General features: G+C 37.0%; 1 protein-coding gene across 2 annotated transcripts in view; it reads right to left on the reverse strand.

Annotated features, from left to right (window-relative positions):
• The window catches only part of rb1cc1 (RB1 inducible coiled-coil 1), a 73,377-nt gene that overhangs the window by 37,859 nt on the left and 18,183 nt on the right, over nt 1–17,335 (reverse strand). For both annotated transcript variants that reach the window (XM_012965289.3, XM_002934103.4), the window contains exons 7-9: nt 13,200–13,370; nt 7,497–7,681; nt 5,698–5,884 (exon numbers count right to left, since the gene is read on the reverse strand). In XM_012965289.3, the coding sequence (XP_012820743.2) occupies nt 5,698–5,884; nt 7,497–7,681; nt 13,200–13,370 (543 nt within the window). The remainder of the gene's footprint in view (nt 1–5,697; nt 5,885–7,496; nt 7,682–13,199; nt 13,371–17,335) is intronic.

Raw genomic sequence — 17,335 nt, forward strand, 5'->3', positions numbered from 1 at the left:
GGCATTGATTCAACAAGGTGCTGAAAGCATTCTTTAGAAATGTTGGTCCATATTGATAGGATAGCATCTTGCAGTTGATGGAGATTTGTGGGATGCACATCCAGGGCACGAAGCTCCCATTCCACCACATCCCAAAGATGCTCTATTGGGTTGAGATCTGGTGACTGTGGGGGCCATTTTAGTACAGTGAACTCATTGTCATGTTCAAGAAACCAATTTGAAATGATTCGAGCTTTGTGCCATGGTGCATTATCCTGCTGGAAGTAGCCATCAGAGGATGGGTACATGGTGGTCATAAAGGGATGGACATGGTCAGAAACAATGCTCAGGTAGGCCGTGGCATTCAAACGATGCCCAATTGGCACTAAGGGGCCTAAAGTGTGCCAAGAAAACATCCCCCACACCATTACACCACCACCACCAGGCTGCACAGTGGTCACAAGGCATGATGGATCCATGTTCTCATTCTGTTTATGCCAAATTCTGACTCTACCATTTGAATGTCTCAACAGAAATCGAGACTCATCAGACCAGGCAACATTTTTCCAGTCTTCAACTGTCCAATTTTGGTGAGCTCGTGCAAATTGTAGCCTCTTTTTCCTATTTGTAGTGGAGATGAGTGGTACCCGGTGGGGTCTTCTGCTGTTGTAGCCCATCCGCCTCAGGGTTGTGCGTGTTGTGGCTTCACAAATGCTTTGCTGCATACCTCGGTTGTAACGAGTGGTTATTTCAGTCAAAGTTGCTCTTCTATCAGCTTGAATCAGTCGGCCCATTCTCCTCTGACCTCTAGCATCAACAAGGCATTTTCGCCCACAGGACTGCCGCATACTGGATGTTTTTCCCTTTTCACACCATTCCTTGTAAACCCTAGAAATGGTTGTGCGTGAAAATCCCACTAACTGAGCAGATTGTGAAATACTCAGACCGGCCTTTCTGGCACCAACAACCATGCCACGCTCAAAATTGCTTAAATCACCTTTCTTTCCCATTCTGACATTCAGTTTGGAGTTCAGGAGATTGTCTTGACCAGGATCACACCCCTAAATGCATTGAAGCAACTGCCATGTGATTGGTTGATTAGATAATTGCATTAATGAGAAATTGAACAGGTGTTCCTAATAATCCTTTTGGTGAGTGTATGTACAGTGGCTTGCAAAAGTATTCGGCACCCTTGAACTTTTCCGCATTTTGTCAAATTACAGCCACAAACATGAATCAATTTTATTGGAATTCCACGTGAAAGACCAATACAAAGTGGTGTACATGTGAGAAGTGGAACGAAAATCATACATGATTCCAAACATTTTTTACAAATAAATAACTGCAAAGTGGGGTGTGCGTAATTATTCAGCCCCCTTTGGTCTGAGTGCAGTCAGGTGCCCATAGACATTGCCTGATGAGTGCTAATAACTAAATAGAGTGCACCTGTGTGTAATCTAATGTCAGTACAAATACAGCTGCTCTGTGACGGCCTCAGAGGTTGTCTAAGGCTGATGCCACACGAGGCGTAGGGCTGAAATTTTCGAAAATTCAGCCCTACACCTGCTACTTGAGCCTGCAGCCGAATGAATGGGATACGCTCGGGTGCAGGCACATGTAGCCGATATACGCATGAAAACGCAAGACTTTGCATTCAAAAAATCAGCCCTACGCGGAGCAACAACACCATGAAGTCCAAAGAACACACCAGACAGGTCAGGGATAAAGTTATTGAGAAATTTAAAGCAGGCTTAGGCTACAAAAAGATTTCCAAAGCCTTGAACATCCCACGGAGCACTCTTCAAGCGATCATTCAGAAATGGAAGAAGTATGGCACAACTGTAAGCCTACCAAGGCAAGGCCGTCCACCTAAACTCACAGGCCGAACAAGGAGAGCGCAGATCAGAAATGCAGCCAAGAGGCCCATGGTGACTCTGGACGAGCTGCAGAGATCTACAGCTCAGGTGGGGAAATCTGTCCATAGGACAACTATTAGTCGTGCACTGAACAAAGTTGGCCTTTATGGAAGAGAAGAAAGCCATTGTTAACAGAAAACCATAAGAAGTCCCGTTTGCAGTTTGCCACAATCCATGTGGGGGACACAGCAAACATGTGGAAAAAGGTGCTCTGGTCAGATGAGACCAAAATGGAACTTTTTGGCCAAAATGCAAAACGCTATGTGTGGCAGAAAACTAACACTGCCCATCACTCTGAACACACCATCCCCACTGTCAAATATGGTGGTGGCAGCATCATGCTCTGGGGGTGCTTCTCTTCAGTAGGGACAGGGAAGCTGGTCAGAGTTGATGGGAAGATGGATGGAGCCAAATACAGGGCAATCTTGGAAAAAAACCTCTTGGAGTCTGCAAAAGACTTGAGACTGGGGCAGAGGTTCACCTTCCAGCAGGACAACGACCCTAAACATAAAGCCAGGGCAACAATGAAATGGTTTAAAACAAAACATATCCATGTGTTAGAATGGCCCAGTCAAAGTCCAGATCTAAATCCAATCGAGAATCTGTGGCAAGATCTGAAAACTGCTGTTCCCAAAAGCTGTCCATCTAATCTGACTGAGCTGGAGCTGTTTTGCAAAGAAGAATGGGCAAGGATTTCAGTCTCTAGATGTGCAAAGCTGGTAGAGACATACCCTAAAAGACTGGCAGCTGTAATTGCAGCAAAAGGTGGTTCTACAAAGTATTGACTCAGGGGGCTGAATAATTACGCACACCCCACTTTGCAGTTATTTATTTGTAAAAAATGTTTGGAATCATGTATGATTTTCGTTCCACTTCTCACGTGTACACCACTTTGTATTGGTCTTTCACGTGGAATTCCAATAAAATTGATTCATGTTTGTGGCTGTAATGTGGCAAAATGTGGAAAAGTTCAAGGGGGCCGAATACTTTTGCAAGCTACTGTATACAGATCTATCCATACATGTACATATATAACTATATATATTTTTTTCCATAATGAAGAATCCAGTAAAAAACTGAAATGTTGGATTAATAAACCTCACTATATTGTTTGAATAATAACCTTGACTATTCAGCTCCTTATGTTCCGTCACCCTTGCATTTTAACTATATATACAGGTATGGGACCTGTATATATATATATATATATATATATATATATATATATATATATATATATATATAGTTAGAATGTATCCTGTATCTCAGAATCCTCGGGACTTGGGGTTTTCCAGATAAGGGATCTTTCCGTAATAAGGTCTGTTAAAAACCATTTAAATATTGAATAAACTCAATAGGCTTGTTTTGCCTCCAATAAGGATTAATTATATCTTAGTTGGGATCAACTACAAGGTACAGGTATGGGATCAGTTATTCGGAAACCCATTATCCAGAAAGCTCCTAATTACAGAAAGCCCGTCTACTATAGACTCCATATTAATAAAATAATTTAGATTTTTTAAAACCGATTTCCTTTTTCTCTGTAATAGTAAATCAGTACCTTGTACTTGATTCCATCTAAGATATAATGAATCCTTATTGGAGGCAATATAATCCTATTGGGCTTAATTAACGTTTTATTGTTTTTTTTTTATAGACTCAAGGTATGAAGATCCAAATTACGGAAAGACCCCTTATCCGGAATGCCCTTGGTCCCGAGCATTCTGGATAATGGGTCCTATACCTGTACTGTTTTATTATAAGAGAGAAAAAGGAAATCCTTTTTAAAAATTAGAATTATTTGCTTATAATGGTGTCTATGGGAGATAGCCTTTCTGTAATTCGGAACTTTCTGGATAATGGGTTTCCGGATAAGGGATCCCATACCTGTACTATCTGTAAGTCTTAAGATCACAATAGCCTTGTATATTATGATTGTTCAAGAAGTCATGCAAGCCACTCTTAAAGGCATTACAATTCAAGTAGTTCCCATTTTATCAGGAAGTTGTTTTAACAAACTGCCACATTTATTCAAACCAGATCATTCTGTTAGAATGTGGTCTGAACATTCTTTTCTTTGGGGTGTTAGAGCTTTGTGGCAGCATGTATCTTTGAACCCACTCTGAATTGCTAATCCCCAGTATAAGTTGAAAGGAGAATCAACACTTCAAACAAATTGTGAGCTGCAATTAAACTCTCCAGTGCTGAAAAGAGACTTACAATCTGAAATGACATTAAAAACTATAACATTCAAAAGCTATAACATTCATACCTACAAGGCTGATTTGTGATAGATTTGAAGAGATCAGTGCTGCAACATAGGATGTTCTAAAAAAATGGGGCTTACAATTCAGCAGTGTTTCCCTTACTTACTTGTGTTAAAGGTTGGTTCTAGTTTCCTTATTCCTTAGAGTTGTATCTACTATCATTGTCGTTCAAAATGCAACAATCCATAGAGGAGCTGCAGAATATTGGAAAATAACTACAAAATCATAACTGGATGGTATAACACTCCCACTAAACTGAGCAAAATCTTCCCAGGAAACAAATGTTGGTCACGTGGATTGTCTCCTGGGTCGTTGTTACACATATTTTGGGAATGTACAAAATTCTGGACTGAAATAATAGATACTTGCAATAACAAATTACAAATAAGGATTGATGAAGACCTTGCAATGACCCTACTCTACTCCTTTCTACAAGAAATCATTAACTCAATAGGCCCTCAATGCGCCTAAACTTTTAATTTTCTGCAAACTGAAATCCACATCGCTGCCCACACTCCCTGAATGGATCTCAGAAATGGAGGACACTCGCACATTTGAGAAACTACATACTGACTCTTAAAGGAAAAGTAACACTAAACATTTTTAACTAAAAAATCTATTCTACCCTCCCCCAATAATTGCCCTATCCTGAAAACTATTTGTTATTTATAATGCTTTAGAAGAAAATACCTGTAAAAAAACTTGGCTTCCGGTCATTTCAACAAAGCCTATATGGCCATGCAGGAGAAAGTATCGGGTGAAGTTTAACTATGCGGTGATCGATTGATCGAGTCTAGCCTGACTCCTTCCTATACAGAAGGAAGGCTAGACTCGATCAGTCCATCGCCGCATAGTGAACGCTTCCCCTGAAACTTTCCCTGTGTCGCCATATCGCCTTTGTTGAAATGACCGGAAGCCAAGTTTTTTTACAGGTATTTTCTTCTAAAGCATTATAAATAACAAATAGTTTTCAGGATAGGGCAATAATTGGGGGAGGGTAGAATAGATTTTTTAGTTAAATATTTTTAGCGTTACTTTTCCTTTAAAAAGCAAAGAGGAACCACTGGGCTACCTAGCTTTCATATATATTGAAACTGTAACATTATGATTTAAGTAAAAAAAGGTTAATACACTAAATTTGAGGGGAATCTGCCAAACCACGTTTTTGGTTTCACTATCCAATGTTTTGACTCGCAGTTGATGATATACATCATGTGTTCTTGTTAAACAGACCGCACTGATAGTAACTTTTCTCTTTCACTTTTCCTTTATTCCAGACTACTATGCGCAGACATTCTCTGCCTGGAACCCTCTTCCCCTTCCCTAAAATAAATTCAAAGACTGTGACCCACTGATAGCTGAGAGACTAGCTTTTCTTTTGTAATCTATATAACTTGCTGAAATTATACTATGATATAATATACTACTATGATTTTGAATGTGAATGAGTAACTCTGTTGTTAATAATTGGACTGTTTGTTAAATCTAAATAAAAATGAAAAAAAAATGCAATAATCCATGGTTAACATTCTTACCTCTCTGTAGTGTTTTATGAACATTTTCCTTCTCACCACTTCAACTACTGCTAAGCAGTACATTTGAGGAACAGTACTAAGAGCCTCCACAATCTTGATTCGTTCTACAAGCTCTGTTAAGAGTCGGAATAGAGCCTGTAGTTTTTCACCATCTTGGTCAGCATGGAGCATTACAAAACAGCACCACCTTCAAAACAAGTTGACAGGTAAAGAAAAATCTGTTTTGTAGAATGTTCTTAATGTTTTTGTAGTTGAAAACAATATATAATAACTCCTATCTTATTACCTGCCCTCTTGATCTTCTAAACATAAACACAATTTCACTACCTCTTTAATCACAGTTCTAGCCCTTTTATTCCTGCCTAAACTGGAATCTTTCCTATTAAAACAAAGACAAATTGTCTCTTTATTGAAAAACATCCCCTCACTTGCCTCTTTCTTGTCTGCCTACCACTATTTACCTGCAAGCTCCTCAGGTCTCTGATCTGATTTCTCTCTAATCATGGTCTGCTTGACCTTCTATAATCTAGATTTTGTCCTCAGTATTCCACAAAGACTGTTTTAATAAGGCTCACAAATATCTACTACAGAAAACGAAAACCACTTTATTTATACTCTTTGATTGTTCAGCATCTTTTGACATTCTTGATCACCTTCTCCGCTGTCTTGGGATTTGTGGGAAGAATATCAGTTCAGAATATTTACACAACCTCTTTAATTGTCACCTACAATGGGGGCATCATCTGCTCCCTTACCTTGTTCTGTGGAAGACCCTTAAAGGTTCTGTCCTAGGCCTGTAATTGCCTTTCCCTCCCTTTTCTAATTAATCAATTACTATGGTTTCTTAGACTAATGAAGACTACCACTATGTGGTAAAAAAAAAAAAATAATCTTTTTCATTTCCAACACCTATAACATCCCCAAAAATCTTTATTACAGCTCAACTATCAAGACCTCTGACCCTATAAAGACTTTTGGCCTTGTGGTAATCTTTTATTCCCCCCTCAAATTTAATCAAACAAAATGAGCAGATTTTTTTTTGTTCAATTATGGGGGGGATGGGAATTATCATCTTCTTTGAATACTAAAGACAGTCCTTATTGAATATTATTTTTAAATTTTACTACATTTTTCTGATTGTGTTAAAAAAATAATGGTCATAAAAACAAAACAATAATCACCAATCATGGCAAAATTGCAACCTCCAATATTAATACATCTGTTCCTAATGCTGTTTATCACACAAATACCATCAAAACTGTATTTCACTCTTTTCTCATTTACTGACTAATCTAACAGCCAGTCACCACTCCACTTCATAATAAATGTTGCTGACAGGCTCATATACCTACTAGCTTCATCTAACAATTAAACTACATTAAACAACAATGGTGATCGTAGAGATTTTAAAATAAGGTATAATCTCCTCCTTGGCGTGCTCTGTGTTTACCACCAAAGCAATAACACTGTCAATATAAGAAGCACTTTTCACAAGTTTCAGATTCCTCTAAACTCTTCTCTAAAACCTTTAACTATGCTACTTAAAATATTAGTTTGGTTTGGCATTTGGCCAACTCCTCTGTAAATAAATAACTAAGCAAATAAAAAAAAATATGATTCATTGCAATTATAAAATCCTGATTTATATTGTACGTGCAATTGTAAAAATGCAAATGCAGAATTTTGTAAGACAAATGGGTTTCTCTTTTTGGCTTAAACAAAGCAAGATTTCAATTCTTATGTGTTTATTCTAGTTCATCCTATTTGAAAGAAAAATATGTTCAGTATAATATACTTACTTTAAACGAACTTGCAAATTATTAGCAAGCTCCTGTTTGGCAGTAGTACATTTCTGTTTGATATCCAACAGTTTTCTGTGATTTGTCAGCATGATCATCAATTGATTTGCATGACTTAAGCACAAATCAGGTAACACAGAGGGGTCCTTCAAGTTTTCAGCACGCTTTTGATTCGCTAAAAATCCCTGAGAAGAAAGCAATGGATTTTGTAAACGTTTTTTTTAATGAATGTAACCCTAACATATTATACAGCAAAACATGATCAGGATGTTATTAGAGACCATAAAACATTATTTGTAATTTTCCAATTTCATTTTTGTTCTTTTCAGTTGACATTTAATTTAATGCCAAGGTAACTCCATAGCGTCACTGTGGTTAAAAGCCTATAGGATAAACCATACACTAAATTGCTAAATTGACTAACATATACATTATCTCTTTAAAATGGCAAAAGCCATTTTATTTCCACTAGATTACTCTTTTAGCCTTAGGCGAGTAGATAAGTAGCTAGTGGGTTATAATTATTTCCATGTCTTTGTGCCTTAATCGGGGTGGAACCTAGGCTAATGTATGGTACTTAACAAAATGGGTCAATCAGATACCCCTTCTACATACCCTGTGGGGTAAGGAATAACTTGCCAAAAAACTGTGGTCAGTACTGACCTTTGAATTGCGTCTAAGGGTGGAGGAGTCAACAGTATGGCTAAAGCATTATACATCGACCCTAGTAAGGGTTAGGATTATGACCAATGAAAATATTTTTCAAGGTACCCTACCTATGAGATTCCATCAATGAGTGGGAGCACCCCTAGTCTGATCCACATTTTGGGAAATGTATAAATAAACAAAAAAAGAAAAAGTGGGTGCTCATGGCAGGATCGATAATGCCAGCAAAAGTTTTATTTACACACTCCACACTCTCATTGACTAGTCAAAGCTGGAATGACCCCCCAGGCTTATGTCACCTATCTATACCAAAGGGTTGTTCATGTTGTTGGTCAGTAAATAATAATAGATTTAATTAAAGGTTTCCCACTACATTAGTAGCATGAAATAGGGGGATAGGTGGTCCTAATGGAGATAAGTTGTAAGTGCAAAATGTTTACAAATGTTTTCTAGTACTGGAAAATGACCATATTACTCTTCATGGAAAATAATTTAAATATTTTCCACTTGTGATCTGCCATCCTTAGGGAAGCCAAAAGATCAAACAGCCGTAAATCACTGTAAAGTCACACAGTTCTAAATCATTTAAAATAGTAACAAATGGCCAACACAGAATTAGTTTTAAAAAAATTATGTACTCAACTAATAGAGTACGTTGCAGCAATCATAACACAAGATTGTCTTCACCTATAGTCCCCCTTTCTGTATAGAAGAAAATCATCATCCACTTTTTTACAGTAAAAGCTCAAATTAAAAAAAAAAACAAAAAACTGAACTGTATCATTTAAATACATTGTGATACATTATGATACATTGTGTGCTAGTTTAAATGAAATTGCCCGAAAGAGCCATTCCTTTTCTGCTGGCTGCTTTTATGGACTGTTCAGGAGACTAGGAAGCACTCAGCTCTTTGGCTGGCATCCTACAGTACAATCTCCATCTCGTGGGTGGGTAGCCACAAAAACAGTGGACTTGACCGAGAACTGCAGAATATTTTACTCTGTAAGAGGACAGAGCTGTGACTGGCTATCCAAAGTCTTCTGTGTTTCTGAAAAAAGAATGCGAAGTCTCCTTAACCACTTAATTTAAATGCTGACAAGAACCCCAATAAAGGTTTATTTTGTACAGTCCTATATAAATCTGGGGCTCTTGTTTATCTTGGGCTACATGATTAGGCGGGTTATTTTAATAAGGAAAAGTATCAAGCACTGTAGTTAGTCTTACTAATCTGGACTTCATCCAATCAAATACGAGAAACTTCTGCCTACAGCCTAAAATTTTCAACATTATGTATTTAGAAGTGTACATCTTTAAAACCCCCCGTGCTGCACTGTTTCTCATTCACAAATAATATATACAAGAGAAATGAACAGCATGCAACTTTAATGAGGTTGCAGTTATACTGTATACTTTAAACAAATAAAAAGCACATACAGTGATACAAGGCCACTTACAATTAGCAACTGGTTCTAGGCAAGTTAGTAAAGAGAAGGCATATGCCAAAAACACAAAAAGGCCCACACTCCACAAAAATACAGGTAGGTAATCTGGCGCCTAATAAAACTGCCTATAGTGTGTAAGAGAACATGCATGGCAGGGGCCGTAAAGTGTAAGCTTTACTGGTGCAGGGATTGATAATGATGTCTTAATCTTGAATTGGGTTCCTGAACCAGGGCACATTTAGCAGCTTTCATTACATAACCCAGATAAATAGTTGCAAACAATTTTTTATCAACCCTATAATACCTGAGAGAAGTACAGAAATTGACACAAAATAGTTAATCCCAGGAATAAGGATCAGCAGTCAAAACATATTTTTCAACAAACTGGCTCAATATGAAACAGGTGACCTATTAAAATACCTCTTTCTGCTTTAAAACTTAAAGGATAACATTTTATTTATAGATACACTTTAATACAAGGTGCGTGATTTGCTTCATTAATAATTTCTATAGAACCTTGTTTCCACTCGCTGCAATAAGGAATGCAGCAAAGGGCAGTTATTAGACTTATCTGCTAGCATTCTAACAGAGGCAGAGAAGAATAAACAAAGATAAAACATTTAACGTCAATGAAAATAAAAAATGATTTTCAGTCTCAGGTTCCAGCTATAAATTGGTTATATACAAGTAATACTTTTTATGTGAGTCACATATCATCACTTGACGTCACCAGCAAGGGCTTGAGAAGCAGCATCAAACATTCTTCCATTACCACTGGCTAACATATTAAATTCTACATTTCTCAAGGATTCTAGCTGGTCTAGACAAAACATATTGAATGGATATAAATCTGAGGTCTAACATTTATGTCACAAAATAAAAAATAAACATGCACACACACACTTTCTCTCTTTCTCCACAAGGGCAATTCCATATATTATATATATATATATATATATATATATATATATATATATATATATATGGGCCTATTCTATTATACTGTCTCAAACAATTACCAGCAAAACAGTATAAAAAGCTGTGTAAAATAAATTTATTAAGATGTGTTTTTAACATTACGCTGCCTGAACGGTGGATTTGATGCCATTATTTTACACCACTTCAGCCTTGCGAAATCCATAAAATTTAAAGGGGAAAATATGTTTCCAGAGGGGGAAAAAAACCACGAAAAAAAACAGCTGCTTTTTTTACAATGGATTTTTACCTAGAAGTAATGAAATCACTAAAAATCATTACAACAGATTGATAAATACACCAGTTTTGTGCTGTGATGTCTGCTGTTTTTTTTTTTTTTTACACAGCATGATAAATAAAATAACCCCTCTTTAACTCAATCTATTTAACATGTCAAGCTGTCACTGAAGAATGGGGGTAGAAAACTCTTATACATCATACAAAGCCCCAACCATTTTGGATAAAAGGTCCCATACCTATCAGATAACAACTATATTCACATTGGGTTGGCAGAATGGATTGAATAATGAGCACAGAAATGAATGAGTTACATATACCATGGATGCTGTTTATAATCAAGTGTGTTTTAACGCACTTGAGAGGTTCTTTAACACAGTATCCATGACAACATATGAGTCTCTGATGTTTATTATAATACTGGATAAGGTTTTAGCTATACATGGACTGAAAAATGTGCAAATGTGTTTACAATGATGAAAAAGGAATTATGCCATACTGATCAATCTGTGTGTTTCCATTATGAATGCTAATACTATTTAGAATATTCTAGTTACATTCACATTACTCATTCATTATTTAGCATTCCTAAAATAGTACCTTGCAGGCCTACGTGTTAAATCTAACAGTTGCCTTGCAGGTCTACATAATGATATGTTACATATTCCATGCTTTATAGTGGCTTTGTAGTATGGTGTATTTGATAGGCAGTTGCATACCATGTGCTGGGAAAGTGAACTAATACATAGTTACATAGTTAGTTACATAGTTACATAGGGTTGAAAAAAGACCAGTGTCCATCAAGTTCAACCTATCCGAGTAAACCCAGCACACCTAACCCACACCTACCAATCTATACACTCACATACATAAACTATAAATACAACCACTAATACTAACTGTAGATATTAGTATCACAATAGCCTTGGATATTCTGATTGATCAAGAACTCATCCAGGCCCCTCTTAAAGGCATTAACAGAATCTGCCATTACCACATCACTAGGAAGGGCATTCCATAACCTCACTGCCCTCACCGTGAAAAAACCACCTACGCTGCTTCAAATGGAAGCTCCTTTCCTCTAATCTAAAGGGGTGACCTCTGGTGCGTTGATTGTTTTTATGGGAAAAAAGAACATCCCCCAACTGCCTATAATCCCCTCTAATGTACTTGTACAGAGTAATCATGTCCCCTCGCAAGCGCCTCTTTTCCAGAGAAAACAACCCCAACCTCGACAGTCTCACCTCACAGTTTAAATCTTCCATCCCCTTAACCAGTTTAGTTGCACGTCTCTGCACTTTCTCCAGCTCATTAATATCCTTCTTAAGGACTGGAGCCCAAAACTGCACTGCATACTCAAGGTGAGGCCTTACCAGGGACCTATAAAGGGGCAAAATTATGTTCTCATCCCTTGAGTCAATGCCCTTTTTATACAAGACAGCACTTTATTTGCTTTAGTAGCCACAGAATGACACTGCCTGGAATTAGACAACTTGTTATCAACAAAAACCCCCAGATCCTTCTCCATTAAGGAAACCCCCAACACACTACCATTCAGTAGATAGCTTGCGTTTATATTATTTCTACCAAAGTGCATAACTTTGCACTTATCAACATTGAACCTCATTTTCCAGTTTGCTGCCCAGTTATCTAATTTTGTCAAATCGCTCTGTTGAACTTACAATAATATATTGCTTTTACAATTATTTATAATACAACATTTTTTAGCATCTGGTAGTGCGACCCATTTTTTCTGCATTAACTTTATTATAAGGTAATAACTGTGTAAAATTGGAACCACATCATGCATTAATTCTAAAATGATTTACTCCCCTTTCATGTTTCTCCAAGGATAATCACCACTTTCTGTTAATTGTCTATACATACACTATACTGCTAGCGGCATTTCTAGGCCTAGTGCCGCCTGAGGCAGCTTTCCCGATGCCGCCCCCTCTGCCCCCAGTGCTTATTTTTAATGCGCCGGAGGGGGCTGCAACGCTATTGCAAAGAGTGCAATTGTGGAAATTTGGCTTTTCGCTTTTTTTTACAACTTCTAAATGGTGCTACTAAGCGGCTTTTTGCTTTTTTTAACAACTTCTAAATGGTGCTACTAAATTCGTCCCCTCCCTTTGAGGATCTCTGTGTGGAGTAAGATATGATTTAGTCATTGTTTCCAGTATTTTTTGTGTTGTGTTGTTCCGCTACAAACAATATATATATGAACAGGACCAGCAAACTATTTCACAGCAATTCTCCTATTTATTCATTCGTGGAATGCACAGTGAATGAATAAATTCCTGTGAATATATACATACACACACACACACACACACACACACACAGCTGCCCTCCTTAGGATCTGTTACAAACACATGCCACTCACCTGAGCAAGTTCTTTTTGTTCATTAACCAGTCTGCTGCAGCTAGCAATCATTTGATCAAGAGCATACAGTCTATCTTCAAGCCCCTTGATGGCTTTCATATTTTGATTATCCAATTTGGCAACAGTTTGACGACATTCTGCCAGAAATGGCTGAATAATTCGTGGATCAAGCTAGAATATCAGAAAAATAAATTATTGTAAATTACAGTTAAGTAAAATGAACATTCTAAAATATAATGCTCAGTGTATCAGTAGTTTTTAACTTTCAAACATTTGATCCTAGGCAGTTATGGGTACAGCTTACAAAGTAGGATTACCATCTGTATTTTTTCATTGGTACAAATATCTGACACTCTATTTGTCTCTGCCAAGGCATCGACTTTCTCCACAGACTTTCTACTTTAGCCCATGTAGACTGTTTGAGTCATGCCAAAATGGCAGCTACCACAAATGCTAAAATGCAAAGAATTAATGAAGCTGTGTTCTCATACTGGTTAATATATAAAATGGCATTAATAAGATTACCTTAATTCTGAAACCACAAAAAGCTGCATTGTCTTCTCATGTTTAAAGGATTTAAAGAAAGGTAAAAACTATCAGAAAGGTCTATGAAAATACAGCCATTAAGCACTCACAGAAACGCTGCACTGACTTCTCTGAAAAAAAGATTAGTTGTGTCTGTAATTTCTGTGCCAGAGACATGCAGCTTTCTGTTCTCTGCTCTCTCCTGCTCCCCCCCTCCCTCAAGAATGCTAAGAACTCACTCTCCTCCCCCTTAGGAATGTGGATCTGAGCCAATCAGCAGGAAGCTGACTCACAGTCTAACTAACTGAGCATGTTCAGTTTGGTCTGCATGTCTGTGTAGGAGTGAGGCATTATGGGAACTTTCTTTACACAGCTCAGCGTTTTTTTCTTCCTGTTTGGCTTCAGATCTTCTGAACAGGTAAAATATGGGGAGACTTAAGGGCACTATTGAGACAACTGAAGGTATGCCTGCAGCTTGAAATTAACTCTTTATTAGCCTTTCCTTCTCCTTTAACTTGAAAATGATGGCTTAGTGATTTAATTTATGTTTACTTTATCTTTAATAATTTGATTTGCCCATGTCACTGTAAATGTGTACTGTAAATAAATACACAATACAGACATTCTATTATTACAAAAGAGGGGCTTTTTCTGTGTTCATGTAGTTCCCCTTTAAGTTAACTTTTAGTATGTTACAGAATTGCCTATTCTTAGCAACTTTTTAAAGGTCCCTGTAGTTTATTTATATAGTTTCTCAATTGTTTTTCTTCTTCTCTTATTTTCCAGCTTTACCTGATCCCAGAAGTCAAAACACCATTACTCTGTGAGGCTACAGCTTTATTGTTATTTTTATTTATCTTTCTAATCAGACCCACTCCTATCCATCTTCCAGTTTCCCATTCAAACCATTGCCTTATTGTTAGGGTAAAGTGGACCCTAGCAACCAAACAGCTGCTGAAATTTCTGAAAAAAAAATTGAACTTTTTTACATTACCTGAATAAAAATAAGCTTTCCTTGCCTGAAAAATCATGGCTGTTCCACCTTCTAGAGAATAACCTAATTTATTTTACTAAACTTTTTTTTTTAAAGGATTTCTGTCATGATTTTTATGGTATACTTTTTATTACATATCAAATAATGCTTTCTACCATTTTAAAATGTTATTCTTGAACCAAGAAATGTATTTTTTTTAGCTGTAAAACTGGTGTGTAAGCGCCATCTCAGTGCATTGTGCCTGAGTCTGAGCTTTCAGAAAGAGCCAAAGCTATACATTAGAACTGCTTTCAGATAACCTGTTGTTTCCCCTACTCCCATGTAACTGGGCGAATCACAAGCCGGACTTGGATTTCTTATTATTGACTGCTATTCTGATATCTACTGGGAGCTGCTATCTTGCTCCCTTTCCCATTGTTCTGCTGATCGGCTGCTGGGAGGGGGGTGATATCACTCCTTGCAGCTCAGCAGTAAAGTGTGACTGAAGTTTATCAGAGCACAGGTAACATGGCTGTGGCAACCTTGGAAATGAAGAATATGGCTAGCCCCACATGAAATGTTAAAATTAAATATTAAAAAAATCTGATCAAAAAAAAAAAATCAAGATTCTGCAGGAGAACCACAATCAATTGATGCATTTAAAAAAAAAAAAAAAAAAAAATTCCTATGACAGTATTCCTTTAATTACACTACACTGGTTTTCAAACTATTTTGGGACGTTACCCCTAATTAAATAGGAAGAATAGTCTTAGCAACAGCATTCTTAAAGGAGCTGGTCAACTTTAGTCTGTAATAATTAGTTACCACCAGTGCATTATACCTCCATATTGATGGCAAGGGGTCCTCCACCAAAATCTTTTTTTCTTTTTTGTAAAGTAATTCTAAGCAACGTTCCAATTTAACACTACAAAGTTAGTTGAAAATGTAATTGCTATTAAAAGAAATATATATCTGTTTACATTCTTTGCACTCCTGGCTCTGACTCTGGAAACTATGTTGCTTGTCAGCTGACTCCTGTTACATTGTTTTTAGAGCCAGAGAACAAAAAGGGATAAGCAAACACTGATTTTAATAGCATATACATATAACTTTAAAACCACAGAACATCTTCAGTGAATGTATATTCTAAAGTTGCTTAGAATTACACTACAAGGAGAAGGAAGTGTTAAAACTAATTAAGCTTTATCAGAAAGGTCTATGCATATACACGAATATACACTCTGCTGCTCCGAGTCCTCGGTCAAAAGAACCACAGCATTTATTTTCCATTCAGTACATATAGGCTTCAGTATCGGATTCCCGTCTCTCTGCACAAACCTCCCGGACCCTGGGCAAGAGACTATTCAGCTTGCTCCTCTCTCCCCTGCACTTCTCCCCTCCCTGCTGTAATCTGAGCCCAGAGCTACAAGGCAGCAGGAAGGATGCACACAGGGAAGAGACAGCACACCAAGCTAATATGGCAGATGCCGCCATAAACAGGGAGAACTAGGGCTGTTTACTCAGGTATAGTAAAGCATGCTACAGAATAAATATAGCATTCTATCTTACACTATTGCGACTAATTAATTGGCAATAATTGCCTCAGTAGCTTTCCTTCCACTTTAAGATAGATTATCTATGATACCTGGAAAAAATGTCCAGTGCTAGGTGTAGCCACACAATTGTACAAAACAAAAAATAAAGCAGAAGGCCAGATGTAACTAATGGCACTTCTACATTTAATTTTAGAATAGCTATTATTTTGCTCTACTATTTCAAACATTGTAAAGATGCAACATAATTGAGATGAACTTAACAAATTTTAAGCTCTGTCAAAGTTGGCTGAACATCAGTTATAAAATTATGTTCAGTAACTACGAACGGCAGTTTAAAAAATAAAAATGCAAAACTATACAACAGACTCCATATGTTCAAAGTGTAACAAGTGCACTTTGAGAATTTAACATTTTGTTTGATAAACTGATATTATTGATATTTGGTATGCTGAATGGGGTGGTTTTTGATGGAATGGATTACTGCAGCAGTATAGAGCACCTGTGGTTTTAAATGTTTTTAATATATTTTTGTACTGTACATTTTGGCAGTACTGATACTAATAAAGATTGCCTTTACTGAACGGATATCTATGTTGGTGAAAATGTATTGGAGTCTTTTGTGTGATTTTTCACTCTATATAACTCTATACTATATATGCACAACACATTTTGAATACAATGATGAGAATACTCTTGTATTACTTAAAGATGAAAATAGCTGGCAGCATTTTTAGCTTTTGCTCATTGCTGTGAGCTGGTTTTATGTAGTGAATTGTAACATTTTAAAACAGATAAAAGCAGCACAGTAGTAAAGTGGTCAGCACTGCTGTCTTACAGCTCTTTGGTAATTATGACCACAACACTATTTCTGCAGGGTCTGTAGGTTCTACCCATGTCTGCCAGGGTTTTTTCCTGGCACTCTTTTCTTTCAATAGTCCAAAAAAAAAAAATCATCTCTTGCCAGCATGCAAGATACTATAATACAAATAGTTATAAGATATAAGAAAAACTAACTTCTATGCAAGGAGCTGAAGAAAATATTGGTGCCTTACAAAGAATAGTAATTATTATTGTTAGTGGTA

This window comes from Xenopus tropicalis, chromosome 6 (assembly GCF_000004195.4).
Source record: "Xenopus tropicalis strain Nigerian chromosome 6, UCB_Xtro_10.0, whole genome shotgun sequence".
NCBI lineage: Eukaryota > Metazoa > Chordata > Amphibia > Anura > Pipidae > Xenopus > Xenopus tropicalis.